Source organism: Aulonocara stuartgranti (assembly GCF_965226115.1).
Source record: "Aulonocara stuartgranti genome assembly, chromosome: 18".
Lineage (NCBI taxonomy): Eukaryota > Metazoa > Chordata > Actinopteri > Cichliformes > Cichlidae > Aulonocara > Aulonocara stuartgranti.
In genome coordinates, this window is record NC_138954.1 from 17335942 (window position 1) to 17352942 (window position 17001).

The window sequence follows — 17001 nt, forward strand, 5'->3', positions numbered from 1 at the left end:
GTACTTATGGGTACAGAATGAACTCAGAAAGGCAAAAAACAAAACGAAACAAAAACCCGACCGACAGCGAGGCTGCATTTGTGTTTATATTTTTTCTCTGATTTGTTGGTAGAATACATCATGCCTATTTTGATATATAGTGAACCTGGATTGCGGTCATATTACAGCAGCTCAGTTAAAATGGATCCTTTGCTGTCTTAAGGATGGTTATCGGTGGATGTTTCTGTCAGTGAGTAAGCATCATATAACTCGCCCATGTTACCCATCTCTTATTTCAGGTCAGGGATAAACATTTTAATCTATCTCCACCCAACCAAGAAACACAGACCTCTTCAGGTTGCCCTGACACTGAATGCGAGTTTTAGGCATTCAAAAGATAAGGAGGGAATCTGCATTGCAACATGGTTCTCATTCACAACAGTACACGCACAGTCACATACATCAGTGCCAAATATCTTACAGCCCAGTCCTTCCCTTGATGTCACAAACATTTTAATACAACAAATAAACACTCGAACGGAACATTTTCTCTTTTGAAATGATCTCAAACGTACTCTTGCGTTGCCTAAAAAGCCACACATGGACTTCACATTCAGCTCTCTGTCTTTTTTTAGTGCAGTTGATTCAAAAATGTGAACCACATGTATCCGTCTCTTGGAACAAGTTAATACCTCCGTCAGTTAAATAGGATAAATTGTGCAAATTAATGAGCATTGTCCTTAGAAGCAGAAATGTGTACAGTGAACGTTTTGACAGCCAGCAGGCGAGTGACGGTGGTGGGCTTAACACTTAAAGACTCTCAAACGTCTCATATGTCCCAAGCATTGCCAAGCTCCCACCCCAATCACTTAAACCCTGCTGACGTAGGCTGGCCGTTTACATTTAGGGACACCTGCTCACTCCATTCTAGATACCAATTCTAGAAGAGAGGAGCAGCCGCTCAGGGATAAGGTTTGGGAGGAACAGAAGTCTGACTCAGTAGTAACTGAGATAAACACAAATTGAGCTTTATAGTTTATTTGATCTGTCACCTGGCAGTTTTCGATGTAGAATATTTTTTCTGAATTTTATTTCATTTTCTGTAGAGCTGGCTAAGATTTTTGCAGAAGTATTTTTGAGGGCATTCTTGGTCCTATTCTTGTCTCAAGTTGGTGTCTTAACGTGAATTTTACATCACTGGAAACCATGAGTTCCCTGGTAATAAATGCAGTGGGTGATGGCGAGAACGCAGGCTTTGATATCATCCAAAATCGCATAGAGACACTGAGCAGCAAGATGGACAAGCTCATCAATATTCAGGAAAAAGTCCTCAGCCGACTAGATGGGATGTCTCACGACATTGACGACATTGAGAAGGATATGGAGAATTTGAAGGTCGACAAGGAGGAGATCCATCTCCCGCCCAGGGTAATGAATCAGACCCAAGTCATGGGACGAGAGGTGGGGCAGATTTGCCAGGAGATGAGCTCCATCATGTCGGTGGTGAACCAGCGGTCCGAGCAGCAGGCTCAGAAGCTGGAAGGAATGGAAAAATTGGTCCTAAGCATGCAACAGGTGATCAGCTTCATCGGGGAGACGGTGAAACATTCGAAGATAATGGAGCTGATGCTCAAAGGCCCGACGGCTAAGAAGGGCTCGAGGTCAAAAGACAGTAAAGGGAAGCAAGCTATAAAGAGGAAATCATCTTCAGATACTGTATCGAAAAAGCCTGACAAGGTGAGACAAGCTGAAGTAAGACACTGCACATATAGGCTGAAGTGTGCACCTGCTCTATACTGCAAAAGGACTGTAAGATGTTTGGTCATGAATGAGGTTTTGGAGAAAAAGGGGACAACCTTTATTACTGATCCAATTTAGATTCACAAGCATTTGTTTTGATGTATATAAAGGTGGCCCAGGCATCATAGCCCATGCATCACCATGAGCATCAAGTCTTGTATTTTCCATGCTGACTTTGATTTTTAAGATCTCACTGGGATCTTGTTGTTCTTGGCAGGACATATGAAAATGATCATAGCAGCAAATGCGACTTGGCTTGTGTGTGAAATTCCACATATAATGGACTGGTGTAGTGTCTGAGTTTTGGCGTGTACAAACTTGCCAACTGCTGATTAAAGGTAAAGTAAGCAAGAAGACTAGTTTTATAGTGTTGGGTAAGCTACTGGACAGTATGTCACTTATTCCATATATAAACTCCCAGTTTAACTCACACGTGTCAATGTTGGATCTCCGAGTGTAACTTGAGGGTCTCCTTCGCATGAAGCCTGCGGGGGGACCTCCAGCAGGGCACGAGAGGGCCAGTGCAAGGTCTGCGGTGAAATACGAGTGGCCTGGTTTAGAAATGCTGTCTTTGGATGCGGGCTACAGTGTTTGTGGTCCAAATAGTCTTGCATCCCTTCAGCTTACCAGGTGTTAACAAACTGTAGAGTTTTCTTTCCTTTTCTGTCATGCAGTCCATTTCTTTCATTTCCATTTCATTTCTGCGGCTCTCTTGTGCAGACCTATTAGTGTTACTATCCAAGTCATATCTTTGCCATTATTGCTTTGTTGATGAACAGTCATTGTCTGAAGTCTTTGTCATTGTGATTCCTTGCAATCTTCTAAACTTCTTGCAGCACATAAAATGTAAAACTTAGGTGAGAGTTCTTGTTACAATGCTGCCAAGGTATTTTTGAATTACAGCTTCCAGTAATTGTCTTTATTTTAAACTGCAGATAGTGTTTCAGAAGTCTGCTACAAGTTCATGGAAGTAATACAGTCCCATTGAGGCAATGCCCCCAAGTCTACCAAGATTCAAAATGTTGAACTTATTGAAGAAAAAGAAAAAATCTAATATGCATTTTTATATGACTTTTTTTTAAAGGAAAAACAATTCACCAACTGAAAACTTAGGATCCACTCACATCCAGTTAAACCTCACTAAAGGTCACTGAGTGCTGCTTGACATCTTACACCACACTCCTATCAGTTCGCCACACAGCTTGTATCTCTCTTGATGTATGACGTACAAGCAAATCGCAAACTCACTTAAATGGCTCTGACGTAACATGATAACGATATCACATACTTGGAAAAAATACCTACGTAACAGTGCACATTGTGCAGTGGTGCACTCTTAGGTTTTATATGCCCATACTTGGTTACGTTAAAATCAGACTCAACGATATCAAGCCCGTTAAAAGTTTGTGTCACATTTTATGGCTTAATTATACCCTGATGATTAATGACCAAATACCAATGTGATGTTTTCACCGTGACTCACGTTTCAGGGAATTTCTGTTGTTGTCAGAGCACTTGCCAGGTGGCTGCTCCGTCTTCCTCCACCTCCACAGGTGTGACATACTTGAAAGTAATTCGGGCTACTGCGGCATCTGCATTCACTTCCTCACCCTCCAATCACCGTGGTCACTGGGGAGACGCTGCACTTGAAATAGCTCCCCTGTTGTTTATGTCCCAACAGCATACAGAAAACAAATGTGAGACACCTGATGTTCAAGGCAGGCTTTTTTCCATGCTAAGGTGATCAGAGAGTGTTTAGTGAGTTTCCTTAGCTGAGAAATTTGAACTACAGCCTGCAGTCACTTGCAATATTTTCCATTCAGGGTCGACATTGCATTCCATCGCTGAGTGTGACCAGTGATAAGCTATAAATTCACTGCCCTGCTCCTGTCTATCCAAGTCTGCCACAAATAATCAAAGGCATGCAATTCTACCAGTGCAATAAAGATGTGCACTAACTGTGCTAATTTGTGTGCTGAGAACAGAGAAAATGCTTCGTATTTTATCCTTCATTCACCTGTCATCAAATTACTCAACGTTTTATTAACTTCTTGTTGCGTTTTACATGTGACACTAAATCCAACATGTCTTTGATTTTTGATTCATCCTGTGCATTAACGTGTGAATCTAACTTACCAAAATGCCACCAATTCTGTGTGCATTCATGTAACCCTTCTAAGCATTGTCTTCTTGTCTTTTTACTAGAAAACTACCTCTAATAAAGGGAAAAAAGGGAAACAAGAGATAACGCCTGCATGCGAGCCCAGTACTCTGCAGTCTTCTCCCAAGATAAAGCTTCACGGACCAAAGCATTTCCTCACCTCTCGCAAATGTGGAAACTTTGTACGTTTATGTGCTTAGAGAACATGTGAAATATTTGCATCGCCACTCCAGAGATACGAAAAAAAAGAAGACCATTTGTATTTTATAATCGCTCTGGGACAAGAAATAGTACCAGGGCGACACAACTGCTTTGTTTATTTTCTAATAAAGCTTTGATCATGCATTCATTTCATATTAATGTACTCGTCTGGGTCTCTGGTTTGACAGTTTCTGTTTTGCATTTCACAGTTGAAAGACCACAAAGGCAAAGATGGGACAGATACACCCCGTTTGAGCCCTAAGGGTCTGAAAGCACAAAAGAAGATGAAGCCTCCAGATACAGCAGGTGCTGAGATCAACACACTGTTACTTCTACAAACTCCAGTGTCTCTTTGCAAGTCAAAATAATCTGAGACACAGCAGCAGCAAAATGTAAATAAATACTCTAAAATACCTTCTATGAGTGGAACATGTGGCTGTATTACAGTGTTATTACACGTAGCTGTTGCTTGCTAGCGTTTAATTGGGATAGAAACTACGTTTAAAGATCGGAGTGGAATTTTTCAGAGTGAAAATGTTAATTCTTCTTAAAGTGATGAATATTAACCAGATCCTAAGAGACTAAATCTAACTTCTCTTTGGTATTCTTGTAGAACATATCTCACTGAAGAAGCAGATTTTGCTCCTTGAGGAGGTTCAGAAACTCAACAGGGAGAACGCTGAGAAATCAGGTCAGCAGATCACCCTTGGTTTTCGGGATCTAGAAGCTGGAGTGCCCCTTAAAGATCAAGAACCCGATGCCTCTGCCAGCAGCTTGGTGGACTACCTGCAAGAAGACTCCCAAGTGGATATTGCTGAGAAAAATGAGGATGTTGAGGCAGTTAGTGAGGAGGAAAGTGGAGAGAAGGTGCCTGAGGATGTTACAGAGAAGGAGCTCAAGCCTAGTGTGGAGAATCTAGGGAAGCAAAAAGAAGAAGAAAAGCTTGAAGTCCAAGAGGACAAAGAGGAAAAAGGTGTTTCTGCAGCTGAAGAAGACTCAGGTCTTTCTACCTCCCCTGACAAGAAGAAGGAAGCAACTCCAATCAGGTAGTCCATTATTACATTTAAGGACTAAAACAATCTGTAATAATTTATTATTATTACAATTATAATACTAAACATTTTAGTGTCTGTTAAAAATTGCTGAACAAAACATGATATTTCATGAACGTCCTGTATGGTGTCACATTGCGACTGTATAGTATATATTTAAGATCTAAAACATTTCATTAATTCAATAACAATTCATAACAGTGTTAGATATGTTATTACATTATTTTTGTTTGTTTGTGTTTTTTCTATTTTTTGGTCAAATTTATGCACAAAAACATAACAAATTATTATTTTTTTTTTAAAATGCAAAAAACATAATAATACATCGACTTTCATTCAGTAGAGATGACCACAAAGATGCAGCACCATCTCCTGAGGCTGAACAGGACACCATATCACAGGTCAGCAGCACCAAGTCCTTTGTCACCCAGGAACACTTTATTGTAGAGGAACACCCAAAGAGCCAGCTGCTGGAAAAGAAGGTGGAAGAGGAGGAAGAAAACAAAAATAAGGACGAGAAGAAGGCTGAGTCAGAGGGTTGGGGTGTCTTCAAGGCAGATGGAATTGAACTCCAGCTGAACCTGAAACAACAGGTGGAGAAGGAGAGAGAAAAAGATGATGCAGGAAAGGAGGATGACGATGGTCCTGAGCAGTACTTTATCGGTGAGAGCACCAGTAAATTATTATATACTTATCTTTGTAGCATTATACATTTTTTAAACTGAAAATGTGTTTGCTTTTTCAAGGTAGCAACAAATTCTGTATGTATCATTTATAGTACACTGTATAGTAGAAGTCTTTGTAATGGCTTGACTGGAACTGCTCAAATATCTGTAAAGAGTCTTTATATAGCTTTATATATCAGTACATACATTTATATGCGTTCCCACTCTTTTTATTGGGACTCTGAGCATAGTTAGTCGCAGACTTCATTCAATTCAGTTCAGTTTATTTATATAGTGCCAAATCACAGTCACCTCAAGTTGCTTTACACTGTAAGGTAAAGACTGCAATAACAGAGATAAAACCCCAGTTATCAAAAGAACTTCTGAGCAAGCACTTGGCGACAGTGGGAAGGACAAACTCCCATTTAACAGGAAGAAACCGCAGGTACAGCCAGACCATCTGGTATGACTGGTTCTTGGTGAGGGGAGGGAGGATAAAAAAGAAAAATAATTACAAATGGAATACTACAAAATGAAGTGAAATGGTAACCTGTTATATTAAAGCGGCAACTCTGTAGCTGTTGATTATCATAGCACTTTAGTACACAATGTGCTAACTTGATTATGACAGCTATCTACACTCTCCAAAGGCTCACTGTAGCTAATTATCAGTGAAGCTTGTATGTTCTCACATTCCTCAACTTATTAAAACAGATTACATCTTTTTTCTTGTGCCCCCATCCGACTTTAGACACCGCTCCACCTCCAGTGGCTCCTTTTAATCACCGCATTGTGTCAGCCAAGCCCAACCTGATTACAAACTTCTATACCATCAGCTGGCAGGAGATCCTGGGCGGGTGAGTGCTGTACTTCTCCTCAAATCTCCATGAAATGCAAAATAAGTAAAAGATATCGACAAGTTGATCTATCACAGATCAAAGATGGTAAGAACAGGTTTTAATTACCCGTAAAATGTAACCGCGTAAAGTCCCCCCAACCCCCGCCTTTCTGATGTTTCATAACTTCAGAGTCACGGCAGTTATTTTTACTTTAGAACCGACTGGCATGTGAAACTGTATCCCCGGTGCCAGCTGGTAGCTAATCACAAAGTGTTAATCCAAGTCTTCAAAGTGGAGACACAGCTTGGCTCACATTTAATGAAATAACAGATTAAGCACAAGACTCTCCAGAAACATCCCCGTATGAAGGAAGATCAGTTTTTGATTCGTCGTGGGAAAATACATCTATCACAGCACCATCTTTCCCAACTGCTGGATCGTCTGACTTGATGTGATAATGGAACTGACACGTTTCTCTCCAGCTACAGAAATCTGACTTTTGTCTTTGCTTTCTCTCCTCAAAGGGGTCGTTTCGGCCAGGTGCACAAATGTGTGGAGAATTCATCCGGTCTCACTTTGGCAGCGAAAGTCATCAAAGCCAGGAGTCAGAAAGAAAGGGTATGACACCTCTCATGTACTATCACGACTACAAAGTACAGTGACAGCTACATCACATGATATAAAAAGCAGAGTCCTGGTTTCGAATTTTAAACACTCGCTAGTACAAAACAAGATCGCTCTTGGAACAGAGATAGAGGGAAATACTTGTCACCGAGGTGACAAGTATTTGACCTAGAAGAGAAGAAGCATTGTCTGTCCTAGCAGAGAACAGCTGACACCTCTCATCGCATCCGTGTGTCTGTGTTTCTGTCTCTTTGGTAGGAGGTCGTGAAGAATGAGATCCAAGTCATGAATAATCTCGACCATGCCAACCTGATCAAGCTGTATGCGGCCTATGAGTCAAGAAATGACATCATCCTTGTACTTGAATAGTACGTTCCTTTATTAAAAAACATGTTTATTTATTTCAGAAGGGATTTTGGTTTACTTATAGCTTATTATTTACCTTTTTTCTAATTTGGTTTCATATGCAGCTTACTTTGCTTACATATTTTATCTAACCTGCCTTTTTTTTTTCTTTTTTAAATTTCTTTTAATGCTTTTCATGTGCTCGTCTTTGCCTTCAGCGTTGCTGGAGGCGAGCTGTTTGACAGGATTATTGATGAAAACCACACTTTGATGGAGTTGGATGCTGTGCTGTTCATCAGGCAGATCTGCGATGGCCTGCAACACATGCACAAAATGTCCATCCTGCATCTCGACTTGAAGGTAACAAAGTCACACATGTTTGCAGTGATTACTTTGTAGATATATTGCATAACAGGATTATCCAATTCAAAAAGTCAAATGGTAATACTTTGTTGTTGCTGAATTTCAGCCAGAAAACATCCTGTGTGTGAGCAGAATCACAAATAAGGTCAAGATCATTGACTTTGGTCTTGCCAGGATGTAAGTACTGGTATTTACTTCTGTTTTATTCCCACTTGGATGAACTGCTGTGGTCGTACAACATGCAACATGTCATTTTTGTGAATTTCAATCATATTTCAAACTTAGATATAAACCAAGGGAGAAACTCCGAGTGAATTTTGGGACTCCAGAGTTTCTCGCTCCTGAAGTCATCAACTATGACTTTGTGTCATTCAACACAGACATGTGGAGCCTTGGTGTAATTACATATATGCTGTAAGTAAACACACAGAAGCATGCATGCACATCCACAAACCTTTGCTGATCATCCGTTCCCTTTTCCCTGCTAGTCTGAGCGGTCTGTGTCCCTTCCTCGGCGATGATGACAATGAGACTCTGAATAACATCTTGGCCTGTCAGTGGAACTTTGAGGAACAAGAGTTTGTAGATACATCAGAAGAAGCCAAAGACTTCATCTCCAGACTCCTGATTGTAAATAAAAGGTATTTGGATTTTGTACACATACACTGACCTCTGATCTTACGAAAGCTAATAATACATGAAGTGTGTAAAAACAAATATTGTGATTTTGTGTTTCCCATTAGTTGGAGGATGGGGGCATGTGAGGCTCTGAGGCATCCTTGGCTTGCCGACCCTGCTCTTCATCATCGTCTTCACACAAAGGTAAAGCATGCGTTTGTGAGGGTAAAGGCTTTTTATGCTGGAAAAGTACTTAAATTTGTAAAATATGTGAACCTAGTAAAGAAAATTATTTGAATGCATCTTATTGTGCTTTACATTTGTTGTGGATATTTATTCCTGTCTTACCGTTGTACTGGTGATTATTGTTTTTTGTCTGTTTCACAGAAAACTATGTGCAGATCACGGAGATCATCATGTGTGCCCAATACTGAAAGCTGAGGTGGGTCTGAAAGTATTGCTCTATATTTAAATCTGTTCCCTTCTTATATGCACACACCTCCTTATACTAACCCTGGGCAGGATGCCAGTGTATCAGGGCAAACACAGAGAAACACACCCTCACATGCACGCCCAATTTAGAATCATGAGTTAACTGAACCGACGTGTTTTTTTTGGGCTGTGGGACGACATCTTAAAAATTCAGTGTCAGAGTTATGCTTTCAAATCATCCACAAGAGGGAAGCATGTCTCAAATTTTGTTTGGAGTAGCAGAATGGATGCTGCGATACAGATGTGGTTCTCTCACAGTAAACCATCGCAATGTTTCTTTCCAGGGTGCTACACTGAGGTGACGCTCCACCTGTGGCCACTTGGACCAACCCTTCTGTCCCTGTAAATTACCTAGATTTTAGTCAGTGTACTCATGACACTGACTGAAAATCTGTCTACACCGCAAACCTCTTCCTGACATGTGATCCACTGTGTTGTGTTATTGTAAGCAACACCCTGATGAAATATATAAAGGAAAATAGCTCAGTTTAGGTATAACAGTAGCTAGTTCTGTGTGTTAAATACTGGTGATGATGTCACAAAAAAACAGGGTAAATAAAAAAAAAAACAGACCATCACATAACACTAAAAAATCCAGTAGAATTACTATGTGACGTGTGATTACTGTGCTATCATTGTGAAGCTACTACTGTTCAGTTATTGTTGAAACTGTGACAGGGGAAGTATACATGTTCAACTGGTGGTTTGCAATATTCTTTTATTTGGCATTTCAAAATGGTGCTGAAGTCATAATCTGATGTAGTTTTAATAGAAACATATTAATACTTATTATTATTATTATTACAAATTGCTATTACACATATTGTATGATAGTGTTTGCTTGTGGAAAGCACAAAAATTCGCATTTTCTTCTCTTTTATTTCACTATAAAATTCTCGCTTGGACTCATCCTTATTTATCTCTAACCAAAAACACTGTACTGCCTTTCCTTGCTGATTTTTTTGTCCTTTTGAGAACAACAACTTTATGCATTTAGAAATATACCTCAGCTGCTACTGCTTGAAGGCTACAGCAACAGTTGTAATATAAATGTAATTATGTGCGCTGCCCTCTTGGTTATAAACACGGTAAGCTGTAAATAGGTGCTAATAATTCAAATTAGAATCTGTTGGATGTGCATTGTGCTTATTGGAGACAATGAAATTTGTGTGTTTGGCTTAAGAAGCTGTAGTATGTGCGCTTTATGACCTAATATCACACAATGCTGCTGAGGTTCCACTGGACAGACTAGTCGGCAACACATGTCACCTTAAAATAAACACCATGACAACACAGTATATGTCTTATTAGCAAAGTATATACATTTTTTTTTGCATGTCTTTGCAGCTAAAGTTTGAACTTGGTACGTAGTTATAATTTACATTAGTTTTTTTTTAACTGTACCTTGTGCTTCAGAGCCTCTCTTTCTGCATATTCATCGCACTAAAATCGCTAATAAAGAAAACAAGTGTTTATTTGAAACGCCTTCTGTGAAGGTTCACTAACTGAGAGTGACACACCGTCTACCTGTTGCTGCCTCTCTAGTTAGAGCTACGTTTTCATCTACCTTCGTGTTAAATGCCAGATTATTGTAGTTCTGGTAAAATAAGTCGTTCTCACTGATTGCTAACATATTTAGCATGTATTTTTGAAGTGTGCACACACTCATTAAACTGAAATTGTATCTTCAAGCGTTTGTTGTCCTTTCTTCTTTTGAATTTTAAGTATACTGCATGTTGTCAAAAACTAAATCCATTTAGTAAGATAATATTACAGAGACCTTTATAGCTTTCTTTGCGTGTTTATAAACTTTGCTATATTCTATTTTTGGCAGAGTTATTTTTTTTTAAACCTTGGCTCAGTTTATGTAATAAACATAATAAGTGAAACACAGGAGCACACACTTTCACTCAGAATGAAAGTAGAGCAGATTCCAGGAGCAAAATCAGGAGAATCTGAAGGGGTCAGTTTGTGCAATACAGTCACTTGAGAAAATAAACTGAGTGTGTGGGGTGACGATGCTGTTGCAGTAATGGGATTCAGGGTATCAGGGATTGTACCGACAACAAAAAACAGGCTAAGAGTCTTAAAAAAGGAGAATGACAGTGAGGAAAAGTAGAACTTTCCCACAAAGCAAGCATTATACGCACTTATTGTACAGAACCCAGGGGTTTAATCAGGGATAAGTAAAGACTTTATGGGAGAGTACAACAGGAAAACATGTATTCAGTTGTAGAGAAATACCAGAAATGCAAACTGCCCCCAAAGCCTTAGGAACCCAGTATTTGAGTACAATTACAGTGTGAAATTGTTATGCTACAGAATCGTAAGAGTTGAGAAAATAAACTATTTTGATTTATATAGCAATTCTGCTTTGCGTAGCATGCATTAGACAGTTACGGGTTTTCTTCCATCTGTAAAACCTGGAATCTGCTGAAGCTTGAATTATTTTGGTTGAATTTCTTCTTAGGAAATGAACATGATGTGAAAAGTGCAGTTGAACATGGAAAATAACTAAAAATCATCTCATATCGAAACTGAATACAAAGAAAACATGATAGCTATAATGAAATGTTCTGTAGTTGTAATGGAAGGTTTGATGATTTTTAAGAATGAGGCACAACCATAGGAAAAGAAGATTTTTCATATTTGTTCGACTCTTGATATCTTGCTGGAAAATTCTATGATTTATCTTCAGTTTGTGAATCTTATTGTTCTTCATTAAGAACGGGTATTTCAGGATGTTCTTTAACTGCCCTTTCTACACCACAGCCTGATCCTTTAGTTCCAGTTTGGCTTTGTCCATAAAACCAGACTCTCAGAATTAACAGGCCTATGCAAATTTCTTGCATATTAAAATGGATTTTTATTTGACAGGTTTCTTCATGAAAATCTGCTGGACTGAATATCTAATATATGTCAAAAACATGGTAAATACTGGCAGATAAACATTTTACAATATGGGACCCTATAATGTCCCATACCTCCATTTGTACCAAAATCAGTCAATCAATAAATACATTTATGCAAAACTATGCTTGTTAGCATACCCAAACATGTAATTTTTTTTTATCATGAATAAGTGCACTTCAAAAACAAACACTAAGAAAAACAAATAATTTTCAAGCTTTTTATTCCAATATATATTGGAAAAGTGAGTATATAAGGTAAATATGTGGCAATAATATATATTAAGGATGGCAAATGTTCATCATTGTTCTTATTGTTGTTCTTAAAATAAATTAAACTTTAAGACAAAAACTTGAATATATGCACTCTGCAAAAGAGAACAATAAGAATCATAAATAAAACTTGTTAAAGAGAACCATTAAATCCACTTTTTATTCAATTAAATACTCTTAAATGTAAAGATTTGGTTGACTTTGAACTGCACAAATAATGTATAAAGCAGCATATTGTCGCACATGGAGTCTAAGGAAGTAAGTTTATGAGCATTTCTGTAAATGAAAAATGACAAACCACTGCAGTGTATTTGTATGCTTTGTTTTCAGTGAACACATTTCTTTATGCATTCTATTGGACTGCAATCCTAATGTCTGGAGTGACCAAGTGTCACTTCTGAACTTCATTAAATGGCTATTTGAAGCTGGCTTTAAAGGCAACCCCACAGACACTCAATTTTACAGTAAAGTTAAACAACCTGGGAGAAAAACAGTTTGGATGCCTTTTTTCTGCTTTTTCAGATTTTTAAAAACTTAATAGACATAAACCAAGAAGCACAAATGTCTCCTTTAAGCTGAATTGACTAATTTATTTTCAATTATAAATGTTCAGAACATAAATGAAAAAAAAAATTGATTATATCATTAAACTCCCCTGAATCTGAAATGATAATTATATAATAATTAAAGTCAATAATTATAAAAAACTGTAACACACACTTCCTTACATAGGCCACCTTAGTGGGTTATTATAATAATCTTTCTTCCAACAACAGCTGTTTTCCTGTGGGCTACTGAACACGTGCAATTGACAGTATTGTATAAATATTACAGATGCTTGAACCGAACTAGAATATTGGCAACTGATTTATAACCAATTTTGAGGGGAAAAATCAAAATGAAAATAAAAAAAACTTTTACATAAAGCGTCCTAAAAATACATTTCAAATAGTTTCCAATCTGAGGCTGACAGTCTTGTTTAGTCTACTATTTGTTTACTTTCACACATCATTTCATCCCACTAAAAGTTTCATGTCAGGAACGGTTCAGAGAGAGTTCATACATTCCTCTATTGCAAACACAGGCAGAGAGAATCTGAGTCGCTTAATAACCATTACTCTGAACATGCGAGTCATTTGGCAAAACAGGTGATACTGATTTGGGCCAAGGATTTTTCCCTACCTTTTCTCTTTTTTTGAATAGCTTTTCAGGAGCCTGAGGGCTGGAAGCCAAATGCAAGCTCTCGCTCTATCCCTGGTCCAAGGCCCAGGTTGGAATGGTGAGAAATTCAATTTAGGAGAAGAAAAAAGGCTCCAAGAACTGCCCCTCCACTACCCCACCTCACCCCTAAGTCCCCTCCATCCACATCTCCAGGGGCGATCTTGAGGAGCCAAACCAAAACCAGATGTACTTATTGGACCTAAAGATAACAAATAGCGCCTCAGTTCCTGTCAGTTAGAGACCACCAGAGCAAAAAATCTGAGAATTGAAAAAGCTTATTGACATGTCTAACTCTTTGTCTGGCAATATAAAATATTGTTAAGACTGACAAGTATTTTAATCCAGGATACACGAACAAGGAAATAAGACAGAAGGTGCTACAGAGGCAGCTTTCTCTGCTAGATCAGGTGCTTGTAAAAGTGAAGACAATAGCTGTACATGTAGTTTTGCTGTTGGTGTCTTTAAGAAGCATGTTGCATTCAAGCACCTGGTGCCTTCTTGGCTTTGAGAAAGTGGATCCGAATTTCTAGGTTGCACACTCTCCAGTTTGTTAGTCAATACCACCCACACACAATCAATTAGACAGGGAGAGGTGACCCCAGCACTTCTCACAGCCCGCCATTAGATTGACTATGAAAGTGTCCTTTGTAACAGGAGTTTCCTGTATGTAATTAAAAAATATTGGGCTCTGTGCAACGGGGTGGAGAGGAAGCCTGGAGTTGAAGGAGGCTACACGAAGGCTAAGATTCTCTTTTCTCCACTATTCGTTTCATGTAGGAGGCCGCTGGACCGGCTCTGACGTTTGTCCAAACAAGAGGTGCTCTCTCTCTCGCTCTCTCAAAGGAGGTCCGGAGAGAGGACCAGCTAGTTCTCAGGGCCCGAGGGCAGGTGGTTCTGATTTGTGCAGGGGAGGAACAGACCATGTTTATGTTCAGTTAATAGCAGTACACGTGTCGTCACGTCCAGCGGTGGGAACATGCTGGGTGAGTGATCTGTTTTTTACTCTGCTGAAGTCTGACACCAATAAGAACACAATGTCCAATTATTCCTTCACAGTTTTCACCCTGAACAGCCACACCTGCAAACTACTGTTCTCCTGTTAAACCGAGACGATCTAAGTTTGAAAGAAAAAAGCAATGTGTAACTCACAAGCAATAAAACACACTCGTTTTTAGTTCAGTGCACTCAGTGGTTTTACACCTACTGCTTTAAATCTGGCACGACCAGATGCTTTTAGAGACTTTTCTAAAAGCTCTAATGACACTGAAGTATCCTGTGTTATATCATCTGCTGTTGCTCTTTAATTGCCATCTTTGGTCACTCTTAGCAGAAACATAATTAATACATTCAAGAAAATATGGACGATGTCCCTCAAAAATAATGAAACCTGATTTTACCTGGTTTGTTGCCTATGCTTTTGGATAATGAGCTGCTAATAGTGATCAGGATCTCTAACAGGCAGCTAAAATGCTATAATTTCAATGAGAAGTTCACTTACAGTTAATAGAGCTTTAGCTAGAAATTATCAGGGACGTTGATGTTCTAAAGTATGCCAAAATCAAATTAGTCTGATATTAACAATAATTTTCCAGATACTATTTGGAACTTGACGTCCCATATGGTTGACAGATATTTACAGTAAAATTTTGTTTTCAGTGAGAGTGCATCATGACTTGGAATGAAAATAGCTCCCACCCACAGGCAGATTGATTTCCAGACGAGGGAGAAACATGGCAGCTTGCTGCGTCCGGTGTTTTCACTTAGTGGTTTCAGCTTCGATCAAATGGTCACGCTCAAACCTTAAATGATCTTGGCGGTTCCCCGCTGTTGGGTCATCAGCTTGGCTCCATGTCATCTCCAGGTTGGGCCCTACTGCTGGTTAGGCGGTCCCTTTCCATCAGATTTGTATTTACTCATCCCTCCGACTCACCCCTCAGCCTGCATGGGGTCTCTGTTCATCCTGCCAGCCCCGCTGAGAGGCCTCTGTGGCCGAAAGAGCCGCAATCTATCAGGCCTCTGTATGTATGTGTTTCGCGCTTTTATGCCTTAGCTCTTGCTGAGGAGTTTTTGCTGAAGTGACTAAATGGAGCCGATCATCTTGTTCAAGCAGGGCGAAGGCGCATGTTCTTGGTGTCTGAGGTTTGTGTGCTAACTTGAGCTCGTGTGCAGGCGTGGGTGTCTGAACACGCTGCTTGTGCGCATGTTTTAACTCTTTGGATTTTTCCAGGGACACAAATGATTCCCTTCTTGACCCTTTCACCCCCCCCAAACTTCTACTTATCCTTCCCACAACATACCCCTGTCATGTTTTATTGGATTCCTCTTCATCTAGTCCAATGAACTGCGTGTGTGTGAGTGTGTGACTTGCCTGCGCACACATAAAACTTGTAGAGCTCTCATATGTTACAGGATACAGCATACTAGATGTATGTAAGCTTCTTACATCCATATTGTACATGTCTCTGTTATGTTCCCCCATCCCACCCACAGAGTTTGTCCTCCCTCCCAGTGCACAGTGATCGATGAGCTGCACTCTCTGCAGCAGGGACCGTACAGAGGGGAAAAGACCCTTAGCCTGTTCTCCGTCTGACTCCCAAAAACAGCCATCATGGCCAACAAAAACACAGCACGAGGCAACCAAATGGCAACCCGTACAGCCGCTCCTATTGTAGTATGAAATATTTCCCACGATGAAGCTCAGGATGGGACAGGAGAATTATATGGATGACACAACAATGAAACTGAGAGATAAGGGTCACTCTGAGGTGAAGCAAAAGATTTAATGATTTAATGGGTGTCAGCTTAGTTTGTGTCTTGTTGAAACATTTAGTACAGCGCAAAAGATGGATCCAACATTTGCAATACTGCATATTTTGAGAAACACTATACAGCTACAGCAGCCAGATATCCTCATATTACTGTCCACCGCTGCTGACTACATTTAATAACATCCATTTGGGTGTTGATCGTAGATTGGCGGTCACTGCTGGGGGATCACTGATACCTGACCTAAGCTAAAAATTCCTCCCTGGTTTGTTCTTGGTTTGGCATTTTTGTGCCTGCCTTCATTTTCAGGGCAGTCTGCTTTTAGACGGGGGGAAACAGGAAAAGAATCACAGCACTGCGGTTCATTCTTCGGGCTATATTCACTTGACCACACAAAGAGCCCATTTTGAGGGAGACATTTTATGTGTTGTGTGGCAGGCAGCGCAAGCAGAAAAAAGATTTACTGTGTCTATTCAGGGGTGTTTTGGATGATGTTCATGCTCTTACTGGTAGAGGCTGGAGATTTATTGCAGCTGGAAAATACTATCAGGTGGATGTTTCTGACAACGGTGACACTCTTTTCTTCCAGCAGTTAAATTCACCCAAAAAATCATTCATATATAGCTAAAGTTTAAGAAATAATGACGTGTTCGATGCCTTTTTATATTATTTTGTGACGGTTTTTATTGAAAC

At 39.6% G+C, this 17001-nt stretch overlaps 1 protein-coding gene across 3 annotated transcripts; it reads left to right on the forward strand.

Annotated features, from left to right (window-relative positions):
• The first annotated feature begins 930 nt into the window (after positions 1–930).
• Positions 931–10830, forward strand: mylk4a (myosin light chain kinase family, member 4a). Of its 3 annotated transcripts, none has more exons than XM_082514135.1 (15): positions 931–1716; positions 3985–4122; positions 4351–4447; positions 4755–5187; positions 5534–5856; positions 6610–6715; positions 7222–7315; positions 7580–7689; positions 7885–8026; positions 8136–8206; positions 8315–8443; positions 8518–8670; positions 8773–8851; positions 9035–9089; positions 9424–10830. In XM_082514135.1, the coding sequence occupies exons 1-14, from the start codon at positions 1186–1188 to the stop codon at positions 9086–9088; spliced, it is 2460 nt and encodes an 819-aa protein (XP_082370261.1). In that variant the 5' UTR covers positions 931–1185; the 3' UTR covers position 9089; positions 9424–10830. The 3 variants fall into 3 exon arrangements, with proteins under 3 accessions (XP_082370261.1, XP_082370262.1, XP_082370263.1); XM_082514136.1 differs by having other exon boundaries at positions 5537–5856; XM_082514137.1 differs by lacking the exon at positions 3985–4122.
• Positions 10831–17001: the final 6171 nt, after the last annotated feature.

Excerpts from the sequence above, each read along its gene's own strand:
- mylk4a (XM_082514135.1), top strand. The coding sequence starts at position 1,186 with ATGAGTTCCCTGGTAATAAATGCAGTGGGTGATGGCGAGAACGCAGGC. Across the intron at positions 7,316-7,579 it reads CCAGGAGTCAGAAAGAAAGG|GAGGTCGTGAAGAATGAGAT; the intron begins GTATGACACCTC and ends TCTCTTTGGTAG. Across the intron at positions 8,207-8,314 it reads GACTTTGGTCTTGCCAGGAT|ATATAAACCAAGGGAGAAAC; the intron begins GTAAGTACTGGT and ends TTTCAAACTTAG.